Raw genomic sequence first — 26932 nt, 5'->3', positions numbered from 1 at the left:
ACACTGATTCTTTCTCTGATTCACTCTGCTTCTTCTCTGAATCACTCTGCTTCTTTGTCTGATTCACTCTGCTTCTTTGTCTGATTCAATTTGCTTCTTTTTCTGATTCACTCTGCTTCTTTCTCTGATTCACTCTGCTGCTTCTTTTTCTGATTCACTCTGCTTCGTTCTCTGATTCACTTTGCTTCTTTGTCTGATTCACTCTGCTTCTTTCTCTTATTCACTCTGCTTCTTTGTCTGATTCACTCTGCTTCTTTGCCTTATTCACTCTGCTTCTTTGTCTGAATACCCTGCTTCTTTCTCTGATTCATTTTGCTTCTTTCTCTGATTCACTCTGCTTCTTTGCCTGATTCACTCTGCTTATTTTTCTGATTCACTCTACTTCTATGTCTGATTCACTCTGCTTCTTTCTCTGATTCACTCTGCTTCTTTGTCTGATTCACTTTGCTTCTTTGTCTGATTCACTCTGCTTCTTTCTCTTATTCACTCTGCTTCTTTGTCTGATTCACCCTGCTTCTTTTTCTTATTCACTCTGCTTCTTTGTCTGATTCACTCTGATTCTTTCTCAGATTCACTCTGCTTCTTTGTGTTATTCACTCTGCTTCTTTGTCTGAATTACCCTGCTTCTTCTATGATTCATTCCGCTTCTTTCTCTGATTCACTCTGCTTCTTTCTCTGAGTCACTCTGCTTCTTTGTCTAATTCATTCTGCTTATTTTTCTGATTCACTCTACTTTTATGTCTGATTCACTCTGCTTCTTTCTCTGATTCACTCTGCTTCTTTGTCTGATTCACTCTGCTTCTTTGTCTGATTCACTCTGCTTCTTTCTCTGATTCACTCTGCTTCTTTCTCTGATTTGCTCTGATTCTTTGTCTGATTCACTCTGCTTCTTTGTCTGATTCACTCTGCTTCTATCTCTGATTCACTCTGCTTCTTTCTCTGATTCACTCTGCTTCTTTGTCTGATTATCCCTGCTTCTTTCTATGATTCATTCTGCTTCTTTGTCTGATTATCCCTGCTTCTTTCTATGATTCATTCTGCTTATTTGTCTGATTCACTCTGCTTCTTTGTCTGATTCACTCTGCATCTTTGTCTGATTCACTCTGCTTATTTTTCTGATTCACTCTGCTTCTATGTCTGATTCACTCTGCTTCTTTCTCTGATTCACTCTGCTTCTTTCTCTGATTCACTCTGCTTCTTTGTCTGATTCACTCTGATTCTTTGTCTGATTCATTCTGCTTCTTTGTCTGATTATCCCTGCTTCTTTCTATGATTCATTCTGCTTATTTGTCTGATTCACTCTGCTTCTTTGTCTGATTCACTCTGCTTCTTTGTCTGATTCACTCTGCTTCTTTGTCTGATTCACTCTGCTTCTTTCTCTGATTCACTCTGCTTCTTTCTCTGATTTGCTCTGATTCTTTGTCTGATTCACTCTGCTTCTTTGTCTGATTCACTCTGCTTCTATCTCTGATTCACTCTGCTTCTTTTTCTTATTCACACAGATTCTTTCTATGATTCACTCTGCTTCTTTCTCTGAATCACTCTGCTTCTTTCTCTGAATCACACTGATTCTTTCTCTGATTCACTCTGCTTCTTCTCTGAATCACTCTGCTTCTTTGTCTGATTCACTCTGCTTCTTTGTCTGATTCACTCTGCTTCGTTCTCTGATTCACTTTGCTTCTTTGTCTGATTCACTCTGCTTCTTTCTCTTATTCACTCTGCTTCTTTGTTTGATTCACTCTGCTTCTTTGCCTTATTCACTCTGCTTCTTTGTCTGAATACCCTGCTTCTTTCTCTGATTCATTTTGCTTCTTTCTCTGATTCACTCTGCTTCTTTGTCTGATTCACTCTGCTTATTTTTCTGATTCACTCTACTTCTATGTCTGATTCACTCTGCTTCTTTCTCTGATTCACTCTGCTTCTTTGTCTGATTCACTTTGCTTCTTTGTCTGATTCACTCTGCTTCTTTCTCTTATTCACTCTGCTTCTTTCTCTGATTCACACAGATTCTTTCTATGATTCACTCTGCTTCTTTCTCTGAATCACTCTGCTTCTTTCTCTGAATCACACTGATTCTTTCTCTGATTCACTCTGCTTCTTCTCTGAATCACTCTGCTTCTTTGTCTGATTCACTCTGCTTCTTTGTCTGATTCAATTTGCTTCTTTTTCTGATTCACTCTGCTTCTTTCTCTGATTCACTCTGCTGCTTCTTTTTCTGATTCACTCTGCTTCGTTCTCTTATTCACTCTGCTTCTTTGTCTGATTCACTCTGCTTCTTTGCCTTATTCACTCTGCTTCTTTGTCTGAATACCCTGCTTCTTTCTCTGATTCATTTTGCTTCTTTCTCTGATTCACTCTGCTTCTTTGTCTGATTCACTCTGCTTATTTTTCTGATTCACTCTACTTCTATGTCTGATTCACTCTGCTTCTTTCTCTGATTCACTCTGCTTCTTTGTCTGATTCACTTTGCTTCTTTGTCTGATTCACTCTGCTTCTTTCTCTTATTCACTCTGCTTCTTTCTCTGATTCACACAGATTCTTTCTATGATTCACTCTGCTTCTTTCTCTGAATCACTCTGCTTCTTTCTCTGAATCACACTGATTCTTTCTCTGATTCACTCTGCTTCTTCTCTGAATCACTCTGCTTCTTTGTCTGATTCACTCTGCTACTTTGTCTGATTCAATTTGCTTCTTTTTCTGATTCACTCTGCTTCTTTCTCTGATTCACTCTGCTGCTTCTTTTTCTGATTCACTCTGCTTCGTTCTCTGATTCACTTTGCTTCTTTGTCTGATTCACTCTGCTTCTTTCTCTTATTCACTCTGCTTCTTTGTCTGATTCACTCTGCTTCTTTGCCTTATTCACTCTGCTTCTTTGTCTGAATACCCTGCTTCTTTCTCTGATTCATTTTGCTTCTTTCTCTGATTCACTCTGCTTCTTTGTCTGATTCACTCTGCTTATTTTTCTGATTCACTCTACTTCTATGTCTGATTCACTCTGCTTCTTTCTCTGATTCACTCTGCTTCTTTGTCTGATTCACTTTGCTTCTTTGTCTGATTCACTCTGCTTCTTTCTCTTATTCACTCTGCTTCTTTGTCTGATTCACCCTGCTTCTTTTTCTTATTCACTCTGCTTCTTTGTCTGATTCACTCTGATTCTTTCTCAGATTCACTCTGCTTCTTTGTGTTATTCACTCTGCTTCTTTGTCTGAATTACCCTGCTTCTTCTATGATTCATTCCGCTTCTTTCTCTGATTCACTCTGCTTCTTTCTCTGAGTCACTCTGCTTCTTTGTCTAATTCATTCTGCTTATTTTTCTGATTCACTCTACTTTTATGTCTGATTCACTCTGCTTCTTTCTCTGATTCACTCTGCTTCTTTGTCTGATTCACTCTGCTTCTTTGTCTGATTCACTCTGCTTCTTTCTCTGATTCACTCTGCTTCTTTCTCTGATTTGCTCTGATTCTTTGTCTGATTCACTCTGCTTCTTTGTCTGATTCACTCTGCTTCTATCTCTGATTCACTCTGCTTCTTTCTCTGATTCACTCTGCTTCTTTGTCTGATTATCCCTGCTTCTTTCTATGATTCATTCTGCTTCTTTGTCTGATTATCCCTGCTTCTTTCTATGATTCATTCTGCTTATTTGTCTGATTCACTCTGCTTCTTTGTCTGATTCACTCTGCTTCTTTGTCTGATTCACTCTGCTTATTTTTCTGATTCACTCTGCTTCTATGTCTGATTCACTCTGCTTCTTTCTCTGATTCACTCTGCTTCTTTCTCTGATTCACTCTGCTTCTTTGTCTGATTCACTCTGATTCTTTGTCTGATTCATTCTGCTTCTTTGTCTGATTATCCCTGCTTCTTTCTATGATTCATTCTGCTTATTTGTCTGATTCACTCTGCTTCTTTGTCTGATTCACTCTGCTTCTTTGTCTGATTCACTCTGCTTCTTTGTCTGATTCACTCTGCTTCTTTCTCTGATTCACTCTGCTTCTTTCTCTGATTTGCTCTGATTCTTTGTCTGATTCACTCTGCTTCTTTGTCTGATTCACTCTGCTTCTATCTCTGATTCACTCTGCTTCTTTTTCTTATTCACTCTGCTTCTTTCTCTGATTCACTCTGCTTCTATGTCTGATTCACTCTGCTTCTTTCTCTGATTCACTCTGCTTGTTTGTCTGATTCACTCTGCTTATTTTTCTGATTCACTCTGCTTGTTTGTCTGATTCACTCTGCTTCTTTTTCTGATTCACTCTGCTTCTATGTCTGATTCACTCTGCTTCTTTCTCTGATTCACTCTGCTTCTTTCTCTGATTCACTCTGCTTCTTTGTCTGATTCACTCTGCTTCTTTGTCTGATTCATTCTGCTTCTTTGTCTGATTATCCCTGCTTCTTTCTATGATTCATTCTGCTTATTTGTCTGATTCACTCTGCTTCTTTGTCTGATTCACTCTGCTTCTTTGTCTGAATCACTCTGCTTCTTTGTCTGATTCACACAGATTCTTTCTATGATTCACTCTGCTTCTTTCTCTGAATCACTCTGCTTCTTTCTCTGAATCACACTGATTCTTTCTCTGATTCACTCTGCTTCTTCTCTGAATCACTCTGCTTCTTTGTCTGATTCACTCTGCTTCTTTGTCTGATTCAATTTGCTTCTTTTTCTGATTCACTCTGCTTCTTTCTCTGATTCACTCTGCTGCTTCTTTTTCTGATTCACTCTGCTTCGTTCTCTGATTCACTTTGCTTCTTTGTCTGATTCACTCTGCTTCTTTCTCTTATTCACTCTGCTTCTTTGTCTGATTCACTCTGCTTCTTTGCCTTATTCACTCTGCTTCTTTGTCTGAATACCCTGCTTCTTTCTCTGATTCATTTTGCTTCTTTCTCTGATTCACTCTGCTTCTTTGCCTGATTCACTCTGCTTATTTTTCTGATTCACTCTACTTCTATGTCTGATTCACTCTGCTTCTTTCTCTGATTCACTCTGCTTCTTTGTCTGATTCACTTTGCTTCTTTGTCTGATTCACTCTGCTTCTTTCTCTTATTCACTCTGCTTCTTTGTCTGATTCACCCTGCTTCTTTTTCTTATTCACTCTGCTTCTTTGTCTGATTCACTCTGATTCTTTCTCAGATTCACTCTGCTTCTTTGTGTTATTCACTCTGCTTCTTTGTCTGAATTACCCTGCTTCTTCTATGATTCATTCCGCTTCTTTCTCTGATTCACTCTGCTTCTTTCTCTGAGTCACTCTGCTTCTTTGTCTAATTCATTCTGCTTATTTTTCTGATTCACTCTACTTTTATGTCTGATTCACTCTGCTTCTTTCTCTGATTCACTCTGCTTCTTTGTCTGATTCACTCTGCTTCTTTGTCTGATTCACTCTGCTTCTTTCTCTGATTCACTCTGCTTCTTTCTCTGATTTGCTCTGATTCTTTGTCTGATTCACTCTGCTTCTTTGTCTGATTCACTCTGCTTCTATCTCTGATTCACTCTGCTTCTTTCTCTGATTCACTCTGCTTCTTTGTCTGATTATCCCTGCTTCTTTCTATGATTCATTCTGCTTCTTTGTCTGATTAGCCCTGCTTCTTTCTATGATTCATTCTGCTTATTTGTCTGATTCACTCTGCTTCTTTGTCTGATTCACTCTGCATCTTTGTCTGATTCACTCTGCTTATTTTTCTGATTCACTCTGCTTCTATGTCTGATTCACTCTGCTTCTTTCTCTGATTCACTCTGCTTCTTTCTCTGATTCACTCTGCTTCTTTGTCTGATTCACTCTGATTCTTTGTCTGATTCATTCTGCTTCTTTGTCTGATTATCCCTGCTTCTTTCTATGATTCATTCTGCTTATTTGTCTGATTCACTCTGCTTCTTTGTCTGATTCACTCTGCTTCTTTGTCTGAATCACTCTGCTTCTTTGTCTGATTCACTCTGCTTCTTTCTCTGATTCACTCTGCTTCTTTCTCTGATTTGCTCTGATTCTTTGTCTGATTCACTCTGCTTCTTTGTCTGATTCACTCTGCTTCTATCTCTGATTCACTCTGCTTCTTTTTCTTATTCACACAGATTCTTTCTATGATTCACTCTGCTTCTTTCTCTGAATCACTCTGCTTCTTTCTCTGAATCACACTGATTCTTTCTCTGATTCACTCTGCTTCTTCTCTGAATCACTCTGCTTCTTTGTCTGATTCACTCTGCTTCTTTGTCTGATTCACTCTGCTTCGTTCTCTGATTCACTTTGCTTCTTTGTCTGATTCACTCTGCTTCTTTCTCTTATTCACTCTGCTTCTTTGTTTGATTCACTCTGCTTCTTTGCCTTATTCACTCTGCTTCTTTGTCTGAATACCCTGCTTCTTTCTCTGATTCATTTTGCTTCTTTCTCTGATTCACTCTGCTTCTTTGTCTGATTCACTCTGCTTATTTTTCTGATTCACTCTACTTCTATGTCTGATTCACTCTGCTTCTTTCTCTGATTCACTCTGCTTCTTTGTCTGATTCACTTTGCTTCTTTGTCTGATTCACTCTGCTTCTTTCTCTTATTCACTCTGCTTCTTTCTCTGATTCACACAGATTCTTTCTATGATTCACTCTGCTTCTTTCTCTGAATCACTCTGCTTCTTTCTCTGAATCACACTGATTCTTTCTCTGATTCACTCTGCTTCTTCTCTGAATCACTCTGCTTCTTTGTCTGATTCACTCTGCTTCTTTGTCTGATTCAATTTGCTTCTTTTTCTGATTCACTCTGCTTCTTTCTCTGATTCACTCTGCTGCTTCTTTTTCTGATTCACTCTGCTTCGTTCTCTTATTCACTCTGCTTCTTTGTCTGATTCACTCTGCTTCTTTGCCTTATTCACTCTGCTTCTTTGTCTGAATACCCTGCTTCTTTCTCTGATTCATTTTGCTTCTTTCTCTGATTCACTCTGCTTCTTTGTCTGATTCACTCTGCTTATTTTTCTGATTCACTCTACTTCTATGTCTGATTCACTCTGCTTCTTTCTCTGATTCACTCTGCTTCTTTGTCTGATTCACTTTGCTTCTTTGTCTGATTCACTCTGCTTCTTTCTCTTATTCACTCTGCTTCTTTCTCTGATTCACACAGATTCTTTCTATGATTCACTCTGCTTCTTTCTCTGAATCACTCTGCTTCTTTCTCTGAATCACACTGATTCTTTCTCTGATTCACTCTGCTTCTTCTCTGAATCACTCTGCTTCTTTGTCTGATTCACTCTGCTACTTTGTCTGATTCAATTTGCTTCTTTTTCTGATTCACTCTGCTTCTTTCTCTGATTCACTCTGCTGCTTCTTTTTCTGATTCACTCTGCTTCGTTCTCTGATTCACTTTGCTTCTTTGTCTGATTCACTCTGCTTCTTTCTCTTATTCACTCTGCTTCTTTGTCTGATTCACTCTGCTTCTTTGCCTTATTCACTCTGCTTCTTTGTCTGAATACCCTGCTTCTTTCTCTGATTCATTTTGCTTCTTTCTCTGATTCACTCTGCTTCTTTGTCTGATTCACTCTGCTTATTTTTCTGATTCACTCTACTTCTATGTCTGATTCACTCTGCTTCTTTCTCTGATTCACTCTGCTTCTTTGTCTGATTCACTTTGCTTCTTTGTCTGATTCACTCTGCTTCTTTCTCTTATTCACTCTGCTTCTTTGTCTGATTCACCCTGCTTCTTTTTCTTATTCACTCTGCTTCTTTGTCTGATTCACTCTGATTCTTTCTCAGATTCACTCTGCTTCTTTGTGTTATTCACTCTGCTTCTTTGTCTGAATTACCCTGCTTCTTCTATGATTCATTCCGCTTCTTTCTCTGATTCACTCTGCTTCTTTCTCTGAGTCACTCTGCTTCTTTGTCTAATTCATTCTGCTTATTTTTCTGATTCACTCTACTTTTATGTCTGATTCACTCTGCTTCTTTCTCTGATTCACTCTGCTTCTTTGTCTGATTCACTCTGCTTCTTTGTCTGATTCACTCTGCTTCTTTCTCTGATTCACTCTGCTTCTTTCTCTGATTTGCTCTGATTCTTTGTCTGATTCACTCTGCTTCTTTGTCTGATTCACTCTGCTTCTATCTCTGATTCACTCTGCTTCTTTCTCTGATTCACTCTGCTTCTTTGTCTGATTATCCCTGCTTCTTTCTATGATTCATTCTGCTTCTTTGTCTGATTATCCCTGCTTCTTTCTATGATTCATTCTGCTTATTTGTCTGATTCACTCTGCTTCTTTGTCTGATTCACTCTGCTTCTTTGTCTGATTCACTCTGCTTATTTTTCTGATTCACTCTGCTTCTATGTCTGATTCACTCTGCTTCTTTCTCTGATTCACTCTGCTTCTTTCTCTGATTCACTCTGCTTCTTTGTCTGATTCACTCTGATTCTTTGTCTGATTCATTCTGCTTCTTTGTCTGATTATCCCTGCTTCTTTCTATGATTCATTCTGCTTATTTGTCTGATTCACTCTGCTTCTTTGTCTGATTCACTCTGCTTCTTTGTCTGAATCACTCTGCTTCTTTGTCTGATTCACTCTGCTTCTTTCTCTGATTCACTCTGCTTCTTTCTCTGATTTGCTCTGATTCTTTGTCTGATTCACTCTGCTTCTTTGTCTGATTCACTCTGCTTCTATCTCTGATTCACTCTGCTTCTTTTTCTTATTCACTCTGCTTCTTTCTCTGATTCACTCTGCTTCTATGTCTGATTCACTCTGCTTCTTTCTCTGATTCACTCTGCTTGTTTGTCTGATTCACTCTGCTTATTTTTCTGATTCACTCTGCTTGTTTGTCTGATTCACTCTGCTTCTTTTTCTGATTCACTCTGCTTCTATGTCTGATTCACTCTGCTTCTTTCTCTGATTCACTCTGCTTCTTTCTCTGATTCACTCTGCTTCTTTGTCTGATTCACTCTGCTTCTTTGTCTGATTCATTCTGCTTCTTTGTCTGATTATCCCTGCTTCTTTCTCTGATTCACTCTGCTTCTTTCTCTGATTCACTCTGCTTCTTTGTCTGATTCACTCTGCTTCTTTGTCTGATTCATTCTGCTTCTTTGTCTGATTATCCCTGCTTCTTTCTATGATTCATTCTGCTTATTTGTCTGATTCACTCTGCTTCTTTGTCTGATTCACTCTGCTTCTTTGTCTGAATCACTCTGCTTCTTTGTCTGATTCACTCTGCTTCTTTCTCTTATTCACTCTGCTTCTTTGTCTGATTCACTCTGCTTCTTTGTCTAATTCACTCTGCTTCTTTCTCTTATTCACTCTGCTTCTTTCTCTCAATCTCCCTCTGTCAACTATTAGATTGCATTTGTTATTAGAAAATTGGGCCTCAAGGTCATCTGTCTGTCTTCAGTAACCTCTTAGAGACAGGGCCTGTATATCTGTCCTCAGTAACCTCTTAGAGACAGGATCTGTACGTCTGTCCTCAGTAACCTCTTAGAGACAGGGTCTGTCTGTCCTCGGTAACCTCTTAGAGACAGGATCTATTTGTCTGTCTGTCCTCAGTAATTACCGTCTTAGAGACAGGGCCTGTCTGTCTGTCTGTCTGTCTGTCTGTCTGTCTGTCTGTCTGTCTGTCTGTCTGTCTGTCTGTCTGTCTGTCTGTCTGTCTGTCTGTCTGTCTGTCTGTCTGTCTGTCTGTCTGTCCTCAGTAACATCTTAGAGACATGGTCTGTCTGCCTGTCCTCAGTAACATCTTAGAGACAGGATCTGTCTGTCTGTCCTCAGTAACCTCTTAGACGTCCCCATCTTATCCAAGATGGCATAGCAGTCAGACGTTCTTTGTCCTCGTCTTGTCGTGTCCCGTGTATATATATTTACATCTTTTCTTCGCATATATTTTTTATATATTTTTTTTCTTCTAAAAACTCAACTTCAAAACACTCTCCTGCAACCCGCCTCACCAATTTTCTTTTTTTAAAGTATTATTTACCTCAAATCTGAAATCCACAACAGAAGCTAGCCAGAAGTTAGCCAGAAGTTAGCCAGTTCACTAGCTAACGTTAGTATTCAGCTAACCACGGTTGGTGGTCATCAGCTATCCTTTAGCTCGAAAAGCTATCGGCAGTTTTGTACAACGCGATTCAGACCAGAGCATACCGGACCTATTTTCTCTCCATATCCCCGGATTTCTATCGCAAGCTCTGGACATTTACACCTGGATCTTGCAGCGAGCTAGCTGCTATCCGAGTGTCTACTGGCTAACGTCGGTCCCGGAGCAAACATCAATTATTCCGGAGCTAGCCAGCTGGAGTTCCATCAGCCACTCCTGGGCTACAATCACCTATCCGGACCCGTTTTACTGCCGATGCGGAGCCCCACCGGGCCTTCACGACTGGACTACCGACGTTATCTGCCCGAAAGAGTTATCCAACTGGCCCCTCCGTCGCGACGTAACCTGAACGCCCATCTGCGGCCCGCTAAACGTTAGCTGTCTTATCGGCTACTATCTGAATAGGTCTATCGGACAATTTTCTTGGGCCACTATAACAATAACTATTTTGCCAATTGGATTGGTCCCCTCTACCACACGGAACCCCACTAATCTAACGACGGAAATGCACGAGGTGGCTAAAAACAGTCCATCTTCTGCCAGCTTGCTACCCATGGCCCAGCTAGCTGTCTGAATCGCCGTGACCCCAACCAACCTCACTACTCACTGGACCCTTATGATCACTCGGCTAAGCATGCCTCTCCTTAATGTCAATATACCTTGTCCATTGCTGTTCTGGTGAGTGTTTATTGGCTTATTTCACTGTAGAGCCTCTAGCCCTGCTCATTATACCTTATCCAACCTTTCAGTTCCACCACCCACACATGCGATGACATCACCTGGTTTCAATGATGTTTCTAGAGACAATATCTCTCTCATCATCATTCAATGTCTAGATTTACCTCCACTGTATTCACATCCTACCATACCTTTGTCTGTACATTATACCTTGAAGCTATTTTATCACCCCCAGAAACCTGTTCCTTTTACTCTCTGTTCCGGATGTCCTAGATGACCAATTCTCATAGCTTTTAGCCGTACCCTTATCCTACTCCTCCTCTGTTCCTCTGGCGATGTAGAGGTGAATCCAGGCCCTCCAGTGCCTAGCTCCACTCCTATTCCCCAGGCACTCTCTTTTGATGACTTCTGTACCGTAATAGCCTTGGTTTCATGCATGTTAACATTAGAAGCCTCCTCCCTAAGTTTGTTTTATTCACTGCTTTAGCACACTCTGCCAACCCGGATGTCCTAGCCGTGTCTGAATCCTGGCTTAGGAAGACCATCAAAAACTCTGAAATCTCCATCCCTAACTACAACATTTTCAGACAAGATAGAACGGCCAAAGGGGGCGGTGTTGCAATCTACTGCAGAGATAGCCTGCAGAGTTCTGTCCTACTATCCAGGTCTGTACCCAAACAATTTGAACTTCTACTTTTAAAAATCCACCTCTCTAAAATCAAGTCTCTCACAGTTGCCACCTGCTATAGACCACCCTCTGCCCACAGCTGTGCTCTGGACACCATATGTGAACTGATTGCCCCCCATTTATCATCAGAGCTCGTGCTACTAGGTGACCTAAACTGGGACATGCTTAACACCCCGGCCATCCTACAATCTAAGCTTGATGCCCTCAATCTCACACAAATTATCAATGAACCTACCAGGTACCACCCCAAAGCCGCAAACACGGGCACCCTCATAGATATCATCCTAACCAACTTGCCCTCTAAATACACCTCTGCTGTTTTCAACCAAGATCTCAGCGATCACTGCCTCATTGCCTGCACCCGTAATGGGTCAGCGGTCAAACGACCTCCACTCATCACTGTCAAACGCTCCCTGAAACACTTCAGCGAGCAGGCCTTTCTAATCGACCTGGCCCGGGTATCCTGGAAGGATATTAACCTCATCCCATCAGTAGAGGATGCCTGGTTATTTTTTTAAATGCCTTCCTCACCATCTTAAATAAGCATGCCCCATTCAAGAAATTTAGAACCAGGAACAGATATAGCCCTTGGTTCTCTCCAGACCTGACTGCCCTTAACCAACACAAAAACATCCTGTGGCATTCTGAATTAGCATCGAACAGCCCCTGTGATATGCAACTTTTCAGGGAAGTTAGAAACCAATATACACAGGCAGTTAGAAAAGCCAAGGCTAGCTTTTTCAAGCAGAAATTTGCTTCCTGCAACACAAACTCAAAAAGGTTCTGGGACACTGTAAAGTCCATGGAGAATAAGAACACCTCCTCCCAGCTGCCCACTGCACTGAGGATAGGAAACTCTGTCACCACCGATAAATCCACTATAATTGAGAATTTCAATAAGCATTTTTCTAGGGCTGGCCATGCTTTCCACCTGGCTACCCCTACCCCGGTCAACATCACTACACCCCCCACAGCAACTCGCCCAAGCCTTCCCCATTTCTTCTTCTCCCAAATCCAGTCAGCTGATGTTCTGTTCTTTTTGATGTTCTGTTCAATTATCTGGCGAAATTGTTGCAACCCCTATTACTAGCCAGTTCAACCTCTCTTTCGTGTCTTCTGAGATTCCCAAAGATTGGAAAGCAGCTACGGTCATCCCCCTCTTCAAAGGGGATGGACACTCTTGACCCAAACTGTTACAGACCTATATCTATCCTACCCTGCCTTTCTAAGGTCTTCGAAAGCCAAGTCAACAAACAGATTACCAACCATTTCGAATCCTTCTCCACTATGCAATCTGGTTTCAGAGCTGGTCATGGGTGCACCTCAACCACGCTCAAGGTCCTAAATGATATCTTAACCGCCATCGATAAGAAACAATACTGTACAGCTGTATTCATTGTCTTGGCCAAGGCTTTCGACTCTGTCAATCACCACATCCTCATCGGCAGACTCAGACTCAGACTTGGTTTCTCAAATGATTTCCTCGCCTGGTTCACCAACTACTTCTCTGATAGAGTTCAGTGTGTCAAATCGGAGTATACACCATTCTGTATACTTCTGGCCCTTCTATGGACACTGTCTTCTTTGGACACAACCCTCCAGATGAGCTTCAATGCCATACAACTCTCCTTCCATGGCCTCCAACTGCTCTTAAATACAAGTCAAACTAAATGCATGCTCTTCAACCGATCGCTGCCTGCACCTGCCCGCCCGTCCAGCATCACTACTCTGGACGGTTCTGACTTAGAATATGTGGACAACTACAAATACCTAGGTGTCTGGTTAGACTGTAAACTCTCCTTCCAGACTCACATCAAGCATCTCCAATCCAAAGTTAAATCTAGAATTGGCTTCCTATTTCGCAACAAAGCATCCTTCACTCATGCTGCCAAACATACCCTTGTAAAACTGACCATCCTACCGATCCTCGACTTCGGCGATGTCATTTACAAAATAGCCTCCAATACCCTACTCAATAAATTGGATGCAGTCTATCACAGTGCCATCCGTTTTGTCACCAAAGCCCCATATACTACCCACCACTGCGACCTGTACGCTCTCGTTGGCTGGCCCTCGCTTCACACTCGTCGCCAAACCCACTGGCTCCAGGTCATCTACAAGACCCTGCTACGTAAAGTCCCCCCTTATCTCAGCTCGCTGGTCACCATAGCAGCACCCACCTGTAGCACACGCTCCAGCAGGTATATCTCTCTGGTCACCCCCAAAGCCAATTCCTCCTTCGGCCGCCTCTCCTTCCAGTTCTCTGCTGCCAATGACTGGAACGAACTACAAAAATCTCTGAAACTGCAAACACTTATCTCCCTCACTAGCTTTAAGCACCAGCTGTCAGAGCAGCTCAGATTACTGCACCTGTACATAGCCCATCTATAATTTACCCCAAACAACTACCTCTTCCCCTACTGTATTTATTTATTTATTTTGCTCCTTTGCACCCCATTATTTCTATTTCTACTTTGCACTATCTTCCACTACAAATCTACCAGTCCAGTGTTTTACTTGCTATATTGTATTTACTTCGCCACCATGGTCTTTTTTTGCCTTTACCTCCATTATCTCACCTCATTTGCTCATATTGTATATAGACTTATTTTTCTACTGTATTATTGACTGTATGTTTGTTTTTACTGCATGTGTAACTCTGTGTTGTTGTATGGGTCGAACTACTTTGCTTTATCTTGGCCAGGTCGCAATTGTAAATGAGAACTTGTTCTCAACTTGCCTACCTGGTTAAATAAAGGTGAAATAAAAAAATTTAAATAAAAAGAGACAGGGCCTGTCTGTCTATCCTCAGTAAACCCTCTTAGAGACAGGGTCTGTCCATGTGCTGTTACCATGCGCTGACTCTTGGGCAGTGCTCTTAGGCACTGTGATGCTTATCTTAGCAACTCAATACCAATAGTTTTATACTGTAGGCAAAAAAGAGATTAACAGAATCATATCAAATACTTGCTTCGGTTTTGTGTGGGTTTTATTCAATCCAGAACCAAAGTGATGAAAGTCATCAAGCTCGTGACTTATCTTTCTGGCTTGCATCAGGAACATTGCATACATTACATACCAACCCTTCCCTCCCTCCCGTCTGTCTGTGAGCTCCTGTACCTCAGACCACTGGGATTAAAAACTACTGCTGCCAAGGAGCAGATCAACACACACACACAAACACACATGTACACACACACTTCACACATTCACACACCCACTTCTTATCCTCAAACCGTAGCACAGATATGGGTTCTGAAAGTGAAATACCACGCAAACACACCAGCACACCACACTAATTTACAGAGTATATTGTGTGAAGTGTGTACAGTATGTATGCAGATGTTTGTGCTATGTATCAGTCACATGTCATTTGGCATTTCAGGGAATCAATGTATGGACCAGATGGGGGGGCAGAAAGGGGGGAGGTTATTCATTGACTGTATAAAGGGGGTGAGGGGTGAGTGGGGATTAGGGGGTATTTATTTACCAGCTTTCACTGGGACTCTGTGACTGACAGGGGTAAGAGCGTTAGAGATTAGTGGTGTTGTTTTGGGTTGGGTTGGAAGGGAACTCACACAAGATCAAAGTAAGCTACGACCATCAGAAGAGGAGCGACACACGCAGACACACATACAGCACACAGCACAAGCACCCATGCAGACGCGTGGTGTGATGGCAGTTATCAGAGCCCTGGGCTAGGAGCATGTTAATGGGCTTTGTTCCACCGACAGGAAATTCTGAGACAGTCTTGGGAACACTACAGTTTTCCAGTTCTATTCAGTTACAGTTGCAGGCTATACATTTTACAAAGAGTTCCAAATAGATAAACAAATAAACAAACACAGATTCTATAAAATGTCTGATTTGTCTGAGTAAATGGTTTAGTACACACTGTCATGACAATCCAAAGCTGCAGCAACTATCTGTCCACCGTACATCAAAGTAGAATATCCTATACAGAACTCACACACACTGTAAGTAAAAGTGTTCGATACATACAGTAGATACAGTATATTTTCAAATTCTATTTCTTTGGTTTGATAGTTATTCTTGAACTCCATTTCCCAGTGTCCCCGGCGGCGGAGAGGCTGCGTTACATCCTGGGTGAAGATGATGACTTGCCAACGCCGACTCTTTTCACAGAGATGGACACACTGCAACACGATGGAGATGATATGGAGTGGAAAGAGTCTGCTAGGTACACACACACACACACAAACACACACTTCAACCCTTGTGTTTCCACCCTGGAGTGTTTGCCCTCATTAGTTTGGGATTGTTGGGGGGCTTTGGGTGGGATTTGGGGGAGTTGTCAGTAGGGGACCTGTAGATAGTTTCATTAGAAGAGTGTTAGCAGTAGAGCCCTACAGTGGGCTACATCTGACTCCCCTCTATGACTCTGGGGGTTAGAGGTCAAACCCAGCATCCCTCAAGGTCGCAGGCTGGGAGGCAATAAACCAGCTGACCGACCAATCAATCAATATGTCAAACATTCAATAATGCACATGCATACACAGCAGAGCCAGAACGGAATAAAGCGGTGAAACAAAAACGACACCCTCTGGCTTTTGAAGAAACAGGAAATTGTCATATTTGAGTCCAGCAGACAGTATTTCGTATGCCTCTATAGCATTTTCCTGTCTGCTCTCTTTACCTTACTCTCTTTTCTGTGTGTGTGTCGCTCTCTATCTCTCTGTCTCTCTTCCTCTCACTCTTTCTCTCTAGGTGGGTGAAGTTTGAGGAGAAGGTGGAGGAGGGAGGAGAGAGGTGGAGTAAGCCCCATGTGTCCACCTTGACCCTCCACAGTCTGTTTGAGTTGAGGACCTGTATACAGACTGGCAGTGTACTGCTGGATCTGGAGGGATACTCCCTGCCAGAGATAGTGGGTGAGTGTGTGTCTGTGTGACCCTTTGCCAAGTCCCCAACAGCCTGATGTTCTGGTTTTCAGGGTAAATGGAAAGACAACCTGTGACGAGACTTCCACTTTTGGACGTTAACAAGATAACACTCCATCCTCCTCCAAATTGACTGGATTGGTTGAACAGTGGAGAAGAGAACCTCCCCCGACAGCTTTTCTTCTTATTGTCAAGACCAGTATGCAGGGGATTTAGTTTCAGGCACTTGTTTTACGCCTGCTAGGTTAGGTTAGTGTGACCCGGGCTATGTTCCCTTCTAAAATCAACCCATAGTTCCTGTGCACCTGTGGAGATCCGAGAAAATTTGATAGGTGTAACCAATATAGTAAAGCTCCATCTTGCCCTCTGATAGGCCAGGTGGATGTGGATCAGAGGCGTTTGGTGGGAGGAGCTATAGGGCTTATTGTAATGTCTGGAATGGAATTAATGGAACGAAGTCAAACATGTGGGTCCATATGTTTGATGTGTTTGATACTGTTCCATTGATTCCATTCTATCCATTACAATGAGCACGTCCTCCTATAGCCACTCCCACCAGCCTCCTCTGAAGTGGATAGGGGGTAAGGGGTTGATCTGGGATTGAGACCACTCTGATCTCACTGTGACCAGTTACACCTGCAACCCGTTTGTTCTATATCTCACTCTGTTTCTCTATGTTTTACCCTTGAACTCTCACCCCTGACCCCAGATGAAATTGTGGATCGCCAAGTAGCTGATGGTCTGATTGGTCCAGAGCTGAGGGAGAAGGTCAGCTTCGTGTTGCTACGGAAACATCGCCACCAGCATAAGAAACCCATGCATCGCTCACTAGCCGACATGGGCAAATCAAACAATTGCCCCGCCAGTGAGTGTGTGTGTGCATCTGTAGGTCTGCGTGCATGTGTGTGTGTGTGTGTGTGTGTGTGTGTGTGTGTGTGTGTGTGTGTGTGTGTGTGTGTGTGTGTGTGTGTGTGTGTGCATGTGTTGAGTGATCTTGTTGATTTCATCTCTATCATGCTGATTTGACTAAAACAACAATAATAATTTCTCTCCTCTTTTAACAAACGCCTTCACCATGCTCCTTCCTTACTCCGTCTCTCTCTCTAGGCCGTAGTCCCCAGTCTGTTCATAATGCCAGCCGTACTAACTTCAGTCGTAGTCCTAGTTCAGCCTCTGGCCTCCATCGTTCTACAGAAGACCTACGCGCCAAGTCAGGCAGCCTTGCCCGCCTGCGTGAGTGTACACGCACACACACACACTCAAGAGCACAGACACATAGACACACACACTCAAGAGCACAGACACATAGACACACACACACTCAATGCACGGATCCATTAACCCTCACGTATACATACAAACTAATACTCTTTCACCCTTTTTCTTATCTATGATCCTCATAGAGATAGGTGTTTTAATTGACATATCTAACCTCATAAACCAGTAGAGATACAGTATGTTGGATTACTGTGTGTGATTGCGTGCAAACTTTGGTCACACTGTACTTTCAAGAGCTCCCAGTACACAGTGTGTCAATCTGGGGATTGTAGGGTGAACAAGATTAGTTTGTGTGTGTGTCCTAACCGACTTAATTTGTCCCCACATCAATAATCAGCTTTGGGGGTAATGATCATTAGGTCTAATCGGCCACACAAAGACACACATTCACACAATAACTAAAGCTATATTTAACCACATAGATGGGTTGGAGATGTCTACTATCCCACATATAAAAATACTACAGTTTAGAATTCTATAGTAAACTGTACTATAATGTAGAATACTATACTTCACACCGTAGTATCCTTCATGTAGTACTTACTATAGAATTGTGTAGTATACTGTAGAATACTATTCTCCACTCTGTAGTATCCCTCAATCGTGTAGTGCTTACTATAGAATGTTGTAGTATACTGTAGAATACTATGCTCTACACTGTAGTATCCCTTGATCGTGTAGTGCTTACTATAGAATTGTGTAGTATACTGTAGAATACTATTCTCCACTCTGTAGTATCCCTCGATCGTGTAGTGCTTACTATAGAATTTTGTAGTATACTGTAGAATACTATACTACCCCATACGGAAAAATTATGTATTGACATATATATTAACAACGTGTATATCCAGTGCCTTGCAAAAGTATTCACCCTCGGCGTTTTTCCTTTTTTGTTGCATTACAACCTGTAATTAATTATTTTTTTAAATTAAATTTAATTTGGATTTCATGTAATAAACATACACAAAATAGTCCAAATTGGTGAAGTGACTTAAAGATTGCTGTACACCAGCAGGAACCCATCCAACTTGAAGGAGCTGGAGCAGTTTTGCCTTGAAGAATGGGCAAAAATCCTAGTGGCTAGATGAGCCAAGCTTATAGAGACATACCCCAAGAGACTGAAGGTGGTTCTACAAAGTATTGAATTTGGGGGGGGGGGGGGTGAATAGTTATGCACGCTCAAGTTCAGTTATTTTGTCTTGTTTCTTGTTTGTTTCACAAAAACAATATTTTCCATCTTCAAAGTGGTAGGCATGTTGTGTAAATCAAATGATACAAACCCCCCAAAAATCTACTTTAATTCCAGGTTGTAAGGCAACGAAATAGGAAAAATGCCATGGGGGTGAATACTTTCGCAAGCCACTGTATTTACGTATATTTAGTACAAAGATATATGGACATATTACAAAATTGGCCGTTTTATATATGTTTATATTTAAATATATGTTGTGAAAATATATTTTGACAGCATATTGTGGTAGCTAGTCAAATATATTCCAAAATATATTTCATAAATATATGTTGCCATGTATTTTAATGAATGGAACATTTTTCTTCTTAAGCTTCACTTAACTTTCTAGAGTTTTCCCCGTGGCCATTCTAGAGTTTTCCCCGTGGCCATTCTAGAGTTTTCCCCGTGGCCATTCTAGAGTTTTCCCCGTGGCCATTCTAGAGTTTTCCCCGTGGCCATTCTAGAGTTTTCCCCGTGGCCATTCTAGAGTTTTCCCCGTGGCCATTCTAGAGTTTTCCCCGTGGCCATTCTAGAGTTTTCCCCGTGGCCATTCTAGAGTTTTCCCCGTGGCCATTCTAGAGTTTTCCCCGTGGCCATTCTAGAGTTTTCCCCATTAGTTAACACTATTAACGTTTCCCTTTACTGTGGGAATTGTGATCGAATCAACGCAATATTAGCCACGTTCAATGCAGCATACCGAAACAAAACAAACTATGACTTAGTATACCAAACTAACTATGAAAAAGATTTTATTGTAGGCAGAACGCATCAGAGTGGGATTCTATTGCATTAACAGGCACGACCCAGAACCTTACTCTAATCTACACAGACCTGTGCACTATAACCAACCAGAGCTGCATTAGGCCTCTGTGCAAATAGACCATTGCCATATATGGATCTGTGCCAACTGGACTGTTTTTACAGCATGAGCGGTCGTCAGTAGATGGCCTTATTTTGAGATCAAATTGAGAGCTACATGTAGCAACGTGTCCACATTTGTACATTTGCTCATATCCTTTGCTAGTTAATGAGTTATTAACACAAGTATAAATCATTTCTAGTCAGCAATGAGGAAGTCATTGCTTCCTACATTTCTATCTTTGAAAAGCAAGTCAGGTCATTTGAGAGAGGCTTTAATAAGCTAAGTAGCCAATAGGCAGGAGGTAGCATAATTTGCCTGATTCTCTGTAATAATGGTGTGGGAATAATGATGCATTTTGTTTTGTAAAGTGGTTTCTTGCATCAAACAACACAACAACATTTTCAGTCACCTCCTCATTGTCTGAAGGACAAGTAGATAAACAGGTTAATGTCAAGCCCTGCATGTTCTTTTCTTCTCAAAGGTCTCATAGAATATAGGCCTACATTGAACACCACACATTGGCTGCTACTGTAGGCTGAACGATAGAACAGCTATTTCCATGTAAAATGTTATCGGATGCATTTTCTCCATGTTTTTTTAATGGTAGGTCACTCTGGGATGCCTACATTATGATCAAATAGCCACAGTAGCCTACTTGACCATTGTTAAAACTAACTTAAAGCAGGTACAGCTGCAGTGTTTACAGTAAACGCGCTCAGCAGACCTGAAATTTGCTCAGTGACTGAACATTTTTGAGCGAACATTGCTCACAAGTTGACAGTTACCCTGTGGATAATACAGAGACATTCCACATAAGATGAAGAATTAGGGGTTAATGTTCATGAACATCAAATTGATACTTCCAATGCAGATTCCTTCCCCTCCAGTGTCCCCTGCAGACTCACAAGTTGACAGTTACCCTGTGGATAATGCAGAGACAGAGAGTCAGTAAAACAATTCCACACAAGATGAATAATAAATCAGGGGTTAATGTTCATGAACACATTTTAATTTCATTAGGAAATAGGTAGCTAAATGATACAAAAGACGACTTACATTGGCTGGGGTCTGTCAATAGGCAGCTGAGGCTCCAGACCAGATGGATCTACTGCAGGAGGGAAATACAAGATAATATTTTGCTAGAAATAATCTATCTATCTAATAATCTATCACATTGCTTGGCAAACCAAGAACATTTAACAATAGCTTTGGCAATTAAATGATATCTTATACATACAGTTGAAGTCAGAAGTTTACATACACCTTAGCCAAGTACATTTAAACTCAGTTTTTCCTGACATTTAATCCTAGAAAAAAAGTTCCTGTTTTAGGTCAGTTAGGATCACCACTTTATTTTAAGAATGTGAAATGTCAGAATAATAGTAGAGAATGATTTATTTCAGCTTTTATTTCTTTCATCACATTCCCAGTGGGTCAGAAGTTTACATACACTCAATTAGCCTTTAAATTGTTTTACTTGGGTCAAACGTTTTGGGAGGCCTTCCACAAACTTCCCACAATAAGTTGGGTGAATTTTGGCCCATTCCTCCTGACAGAGCTGGTGTAACTGAGTCAGGTTTGTAGGCCTCCTTGCTCGCACACGCTTTTTCAGTTCTGCCCACAAATGTTCTATAGGATTGAGGTCAGGGCTTTGTGACGGCCACTCCAATACCTTGACTTTGTTGTCCTTAAGCCATTTTGCCACAACTGTGGAAGTATGCTTGGGGTCATTATCCATTAGGAAGACTCATTTGCAACCAAGCTTCAACTTCCTGACGGATGTCTTGAGATGTTGCTTCAATATATCCATATAATTTTCCTTCCTTATGGTGCCATCTATTTTGTGAAGTGCACCAGACCCTCCTGCAGCAAAGCACCCCCACAACATGATGCTGCCACCCCCGTACTTCACGGTTAGGATGGTGTTCTTCGGCTTGCAAGCCTCCCCCTTTTTCCTCCAAACATAACGATGGTCATTATGGCCAAACAGTTCCCTTTGTTTCATCAGACCAGAGGACATTTCTCCAAAAAGTATGATCTTTGTCCCATGTGCAGTTGCAAACTGTAGTCTGGCTTTTTTATGGCAGTTTTGGAGCAGTGGCTTCTTCCTTGCTGAGCGGCCTTTCAGGTTATGTCGATATATGACTCGTTTTACTGTGGATATAGACACTTTTGTACCTGTTTCCTCCAGCATCTTCACAAGGTTCTTTGCTGTTGTTCTGGGATTGATTTGCACTTTTTTGCACCAAAGTACGTTCATCTCTAGGAGACAGAACACGTCTCCTTCCTGAGCGGTATGACGGCTGCGTACAGATTGTACAGATGAACGTGGTACCTTCAGGCGTTTGGAAGGATGAACCAGACTTGTGGAGGTCTACAAATTTCTTTCTGAGGTCGTGGCTGATTTCTTTTGATTTTCCCATGATGTCAAGCAAAGAGACACTGAGATTGAAGGTAGGCCTTGAAATACATCCACAGGTACACCTCCAATTGACTCAAATGATGTCAATTAGCCTCTCAGAAGCTTCTAAAGCCATGACATCATTTTCTGGAATTTTCCAAGCTGTTTAAAGGCACAGTCAACTTAGTGAATGTAAACTTCTGACCCACTGGAATGGTGATACAGTGAATTTTAATTGAAATAATCTGTCTGTAAACAATTGTCGGAAAAATGTATTGTGTCATGCACAAAGTAGATGTCCTAACTGACTTGCCAAAACTATAGTTTGTCAACAAGAAATTTGTGGAGTGGTTGAAAAACGAGTTTTAATGACTCCAACCTAAGTGTATGTAAACTTCCGATTTCAACTGTACATAACATTAACTCTGCTAAATTCTACTCAACTTTCATTTTCAAAACAATTCTTACCTTGGTCAGTCACATTGTACGTTGGAGGCAAGCTAAAGAAGGCGCTACCTATCTAGCTAGCTAGGTAGCTAGCTGTGTTAGCCAGTTCGATGAAAACTCTTGCTTGCAGTTGAATAAATTATCTTCTTCCTCTGTCACCTACCATGTTAAAAACATATTTTAATGAAATGTTATTAATATATAATCAAATAAAACACCATTATCCACGATATTGCTTTTTGGCGGTGACGGCTGCTCTTCTTCTAAGAAAATTCAAAATTGTAATGATTGCTCAGTCAGCTGGAGGCAGGGCTGAGGGTTGGGCTCGGGAACATTTCAAATTGTGATTGACAGCTCTGGAAACATAAATGTTCATATATTTAAAAATATATTTACAGATACGTTCAAGTGTCTTTTAGAAATAAACACCATATGTTTCATAAGTGGCAGATAGCAGCTATTAAAGCATAGACTAAGGTAGCAGAGGCCAATAGAGACTCAACAATAACGTCGGGGTAGAGACGGTTGTGAGGTGTGAGTGTCTAATTTATTTATTTATATATTTGATTTTTTAAATAATTTAAATATATTTAAATATATTCATATTTTATTGAAATTTATTCATATATGTTATTTCTTCGTATGGGACACACTGTAGTATCCCTCGATCGTGTAGTACTTACTATATCATTATGTACAGTAGTACACTGTAGTAAACTGTAGAATACTATACTACACACTGTATTGATTTGCTAATAGGTCATTTGCATACCCTCCGTCCATTCCCCTCCCCCATGGCCCAATTTGTGCTATCCACGAGACCATATGCCAATTATAGACCATATATTGTGTTCTCTACAGGTTATAGAAAAGAGGTTCAGACCCCAGTCCTACCTACTTACAGGTTATGGAAAATGTGCTTTTTTAATATTTGTCCAGTAGGTTTCCTCGAGGAGAAAGCCCCCACTTCTATGTCAAAGATAATAAAACAAAAAACAATATCGTAAATACTACACTAATTTCCACAAAATCACTACAGTAAATACTACAGCAGGGGTGTCAAACACACGGTCCGCCAGCGCAGGGGGGTCCAATCCTAGTCTAGCTAACACCTAACTCTCAAAGTCCTCCTGACTTCAGAGTATGGAATGGTTCGTTGATGTTGTCGTCACAATGCGTCAATAATGAAGGGGGCTGTGCTTTTACTGGTGCTTTTACTGGTGCTTTCCTCTGTGTCTTTTTCACTCAGCCCCCTGAGCACCACCCCTTTCCATTACAACGATTACATTTTCAAATCCAAACAAGAGAGGCCTCAACCCCGAGGGTAAAAAAAAAACATTTTAGAAAACTAATCAAACCCGTTGTACAATTTCTGCGAGAATATTGCATACGTTCTCCTTTTCAGACCAGTGTAGTCAGAGCTGTCCCTGCGTCGTGAGTCACGTGGGTCGCGTCAGCCAGGCTAGTCTGTATGCAATATACTGTCCATATGCTGTACAGTTTTTTGTGCAAAAACACTACAGTGAATAATTACTACAGTAAAGAAGGCAAAATCACTACAGTGTATACTATAGTATATAAATATAATAATACCACAGTATTTATATCATGTTATAATTGTTCATGTGGGTAGTGCCTCTTCTACTCAATGTAAAAATTAAACACACACTAAACAAACTCTAAACTGTACACACACAGAGAAGACAGAGAAGATTGCTGACTTGAGGTGAATTTGTGTGGAGTACTAATTGGTGTGTGTGTTTTTTTGATACACGTGTTTTTGATATGTTTCAGATCATGCGCAAAGCCGAAGTATGAACGATATTTCAGACACGCCAAGCACAGACCAGGTAACAACCAACATCACTATTCTGTGTGTGCCTGTGCAGCCTGGTGTGTGTGTGCGCGCGCGTGCACTACCATGTCTGTGTGTATGTCTGTGTGTGAATGATGATGATGATGGGAATGTCATTACATTGCACAACCCTAAGCTCCTGTTGTTTGTCTTGGCTTAATTGATTGGGTCCATCCACCCGTTAGAAATAATAGAGTGAGTGTGAGAGAAAGAGAAGAGAGAGAGAAGAGAGAGAAGAGAGAGAGGCACTGAGCAGGATAAAGATTATTATTGTTCTCATGTGAGTCACTTGCCTTTCCTTTCGAGGTGTGCCAAATGGCAGATTTAGGTATTATTGTTTAGCTGTGGATGGAGATGGTGTGTGTGGATCTACTTTAATTGGTTACCCACTGATCACTTTCAACTGCCCGCCACACACTCACACAAACTCATATCCACATTCTAATATCAAACTGTTGTACATGTAGGAGCCTTGACAGCCTGGTTTTAAAATACAAACGAATTACTTAAAAATCATACAATGTGATTTTCTGGATTTTTGTTTTAGATTCCGTCTCTCACAGTTAAAGTGTACCTATGATAAAAATTACAGACCTCTACATGCTTTGTAAGTATGAAAACCTGCAAAATCGGCAGTGTATCAAATACTTGTTCTCCCTACTATATATATATATAGAAAGAGGAGTAGAGGGGGAGGTAGAAAGAGAGAGGGGGGGAGGTAGAGCGAGAGGGGGTGAGAGGCAGAAAATGAGTTGACTCTGAAAGCAGCATTAAAAGATTAGGTGATTTTGACCTAAGCACCAACCACTCCACTCCCACGTGCTACTGGGGGGTAGGAGTGAGGCATGTTTACTGCACTGAGATTTGAGCTTCCCTGTTGAAAGAAAAAACAGCACAGGCCAGCATAAACTGGTGACCAGCCTTCGTTGTGTTTTTGCTGGTGACCAGCCTTTGTTGTGTTTTTGCTGGTGACCAGCCTTTATGTTTTTGCTTGTGACCAGCCTTTGTGTTTTTGCTGGTGACCAGCCTTTGTTGTGTTTTTGCTGGTGACCAGCCTTCGTTGTGTTTTTGCTGGTGACCAGCCTTTGGTGTGTTTTTGCTGGTGACCAGCCTTTGTTGTGTTTTTGCTGGTGACCAGCCTTTGTTGTGTTTTTGCTGGTGACCAGCCTTTGTGTTGTTTTTGCTGGTGACCAGCCTTTGTGTTGTTTTTGCTGGTGACCAGCCTTCATTGTGTTTTTGCTGGTGACCAGCCTTTGTTGTGTTTTTGCTGGTGACCAGCCTTTGTTGTGTTTTTGCTGGTGACCAGCCTTTGTTGTGTTTTTGCTGGTGACCAGCCTTCGTTGTGTTTTTGCTGGTGACCAGGCTTTGTTGTGTTTTTGCTTGTGACTAACTAGCCTGTGTTGTGTTTTGGAATCATATGCTGATCACCCGCAAAACCAGAATCAAGTCACATTATGCTGGAGTGCAAAGTGATGTCTAATTCCTATTGGAATCCAGCCTGACTGGGAACATCCAAAAATTGTAACTTTTATCCACCCACAATCTGTATTCAGAATGACTGCCAGGGTTAGAAAGATGAATACATGAGACCTAAACCTTCTAAACTGGAACAACCATTTCAGTAAAAGGTGCAATAAATCCAACTAACAGATTATATTAGCTTTCCACATTTTGTTACTTTACAGCCTTATTCTAAAATTGATTAAATAGTACAACAACCACCCAAGCCACTGCTTGTTCACCCCGGTACCATCCAGAAGGCGAGGTCAGTACAGGAGACTGAAAACAGCTTGTATCTCAAGGCCATAAGACTGTTAAACAGCCATCACTAACACAGAGAGGCTGCTGCCTACATACAGACTCAAATCATTGGCCACTTTAATAAATGGATCACTAGTCACTTTAATAATGTTTACATATCTTGCATTACTCATCTCATATGTATATACTGTATTTTATACCATCTATTGCATCTTGCCTATGCCACTCTGTCAATCCTCATCCATATATTTATATGTATATATTCTTATTCCATTCCTTTACTTAGATGTGTGTGTATTAGGTAGTTCTTGTGGGGCCTCCCGAGTGGTGCAGTGGTCTAAGGCACTGCTGTGCTAGCTGTGCCACTAGAGATCCTGGTTCGAGTCCAGGCTCTGTCACAGCCGGCTGCAACCGGGAGACCCATGGGGCGGTGCACAATTGTCCCAGTGTCATCCGGGTTAGGGGAGGGTTTGGCTGGCCGGGATGTCCTTGTCCCATCATGCTCTAGCGACTCCTGTGGCGGGCCGGGCACATACTTATAGGTAGTTGTGGAATTGTTAGATTACATGTTAGATATTGCTGCACTGTTGGAACTAGAAGCAAAAGCATTTCGCTACACTTGCAATAACATCTGCTAACCATGTGTATGTGACCAACAAAATTTGATTTGATGACGCTACAAGCTTGGCACACCTGTATTTGGGGAGTTTCACCCATTCTTCTCTGCAGATCCTCTCAAGCTCTGTCAGGTTGGATGGGGAGCGTCGCTGCACAGCTATTTTCAGGCCTCTCCAGAGATCGGG

The 26932-nt window shown here is 41.4% G+C and overlaps 1 protein-coding gene and 1 non-coding gene across 2 annotated transcripts in view; both read left to right on the top strand.

Moving 5' to 3' along the window:
• Positions 1–26932, top strand: part of LOC115159783 (electrogenic sodium bicarbonate cotransporter 4-like) — a 57829-nt gene that overhangs the window by 7780 nt on the left and 23117 nt on the right. Inside the window, exons 4-8 of the mRNA XM_029709831.1 lie at positions 15468–15597; positions 16125–16285; positions 17004–17159; positions 17402–17527; positions 24308–24363. Of these exons, the coding sequence (XP_029565691.1) occupies positions 15468–15597; positions 16125–16285; positions 17004–17159; positions 17402–17527; positions 24308–24363 (629 nt within the window). The remainder of the gene's footprint in view (positions 1–15467; positions 15598–16124; positions 16286–17003; positions 17160–17401; positions 17528–24307; positions 24364–26932) is intronic.
• LOC115160308 (U7 small nuclear RNA) lies at positions 23426–23478 on the top strand. Its single transcript, XR_003869064.1, has one exon. It is a non-coding gene; the product is annotated as a U7 small nuclear RNA (small nuclear RNA).

Source organism: Salmo trutta, chromosome 23, assembly GCF_901001165.1.
Source record: "Salmo trutta chromosome 23, fSalTru1.1, whole genome shotgun sequence".
NCBI classification, from domain to species: Eukaryota; Metazoa; Chordata; class Actinopteri; order Salmoniformes; family Salmonidae; genus Salmo; species Salmo trutta.
Note: the sequence above shows the minus strand (reverse complement) of the source record. Positions and strands in the feature narration are given on the sequence as shown.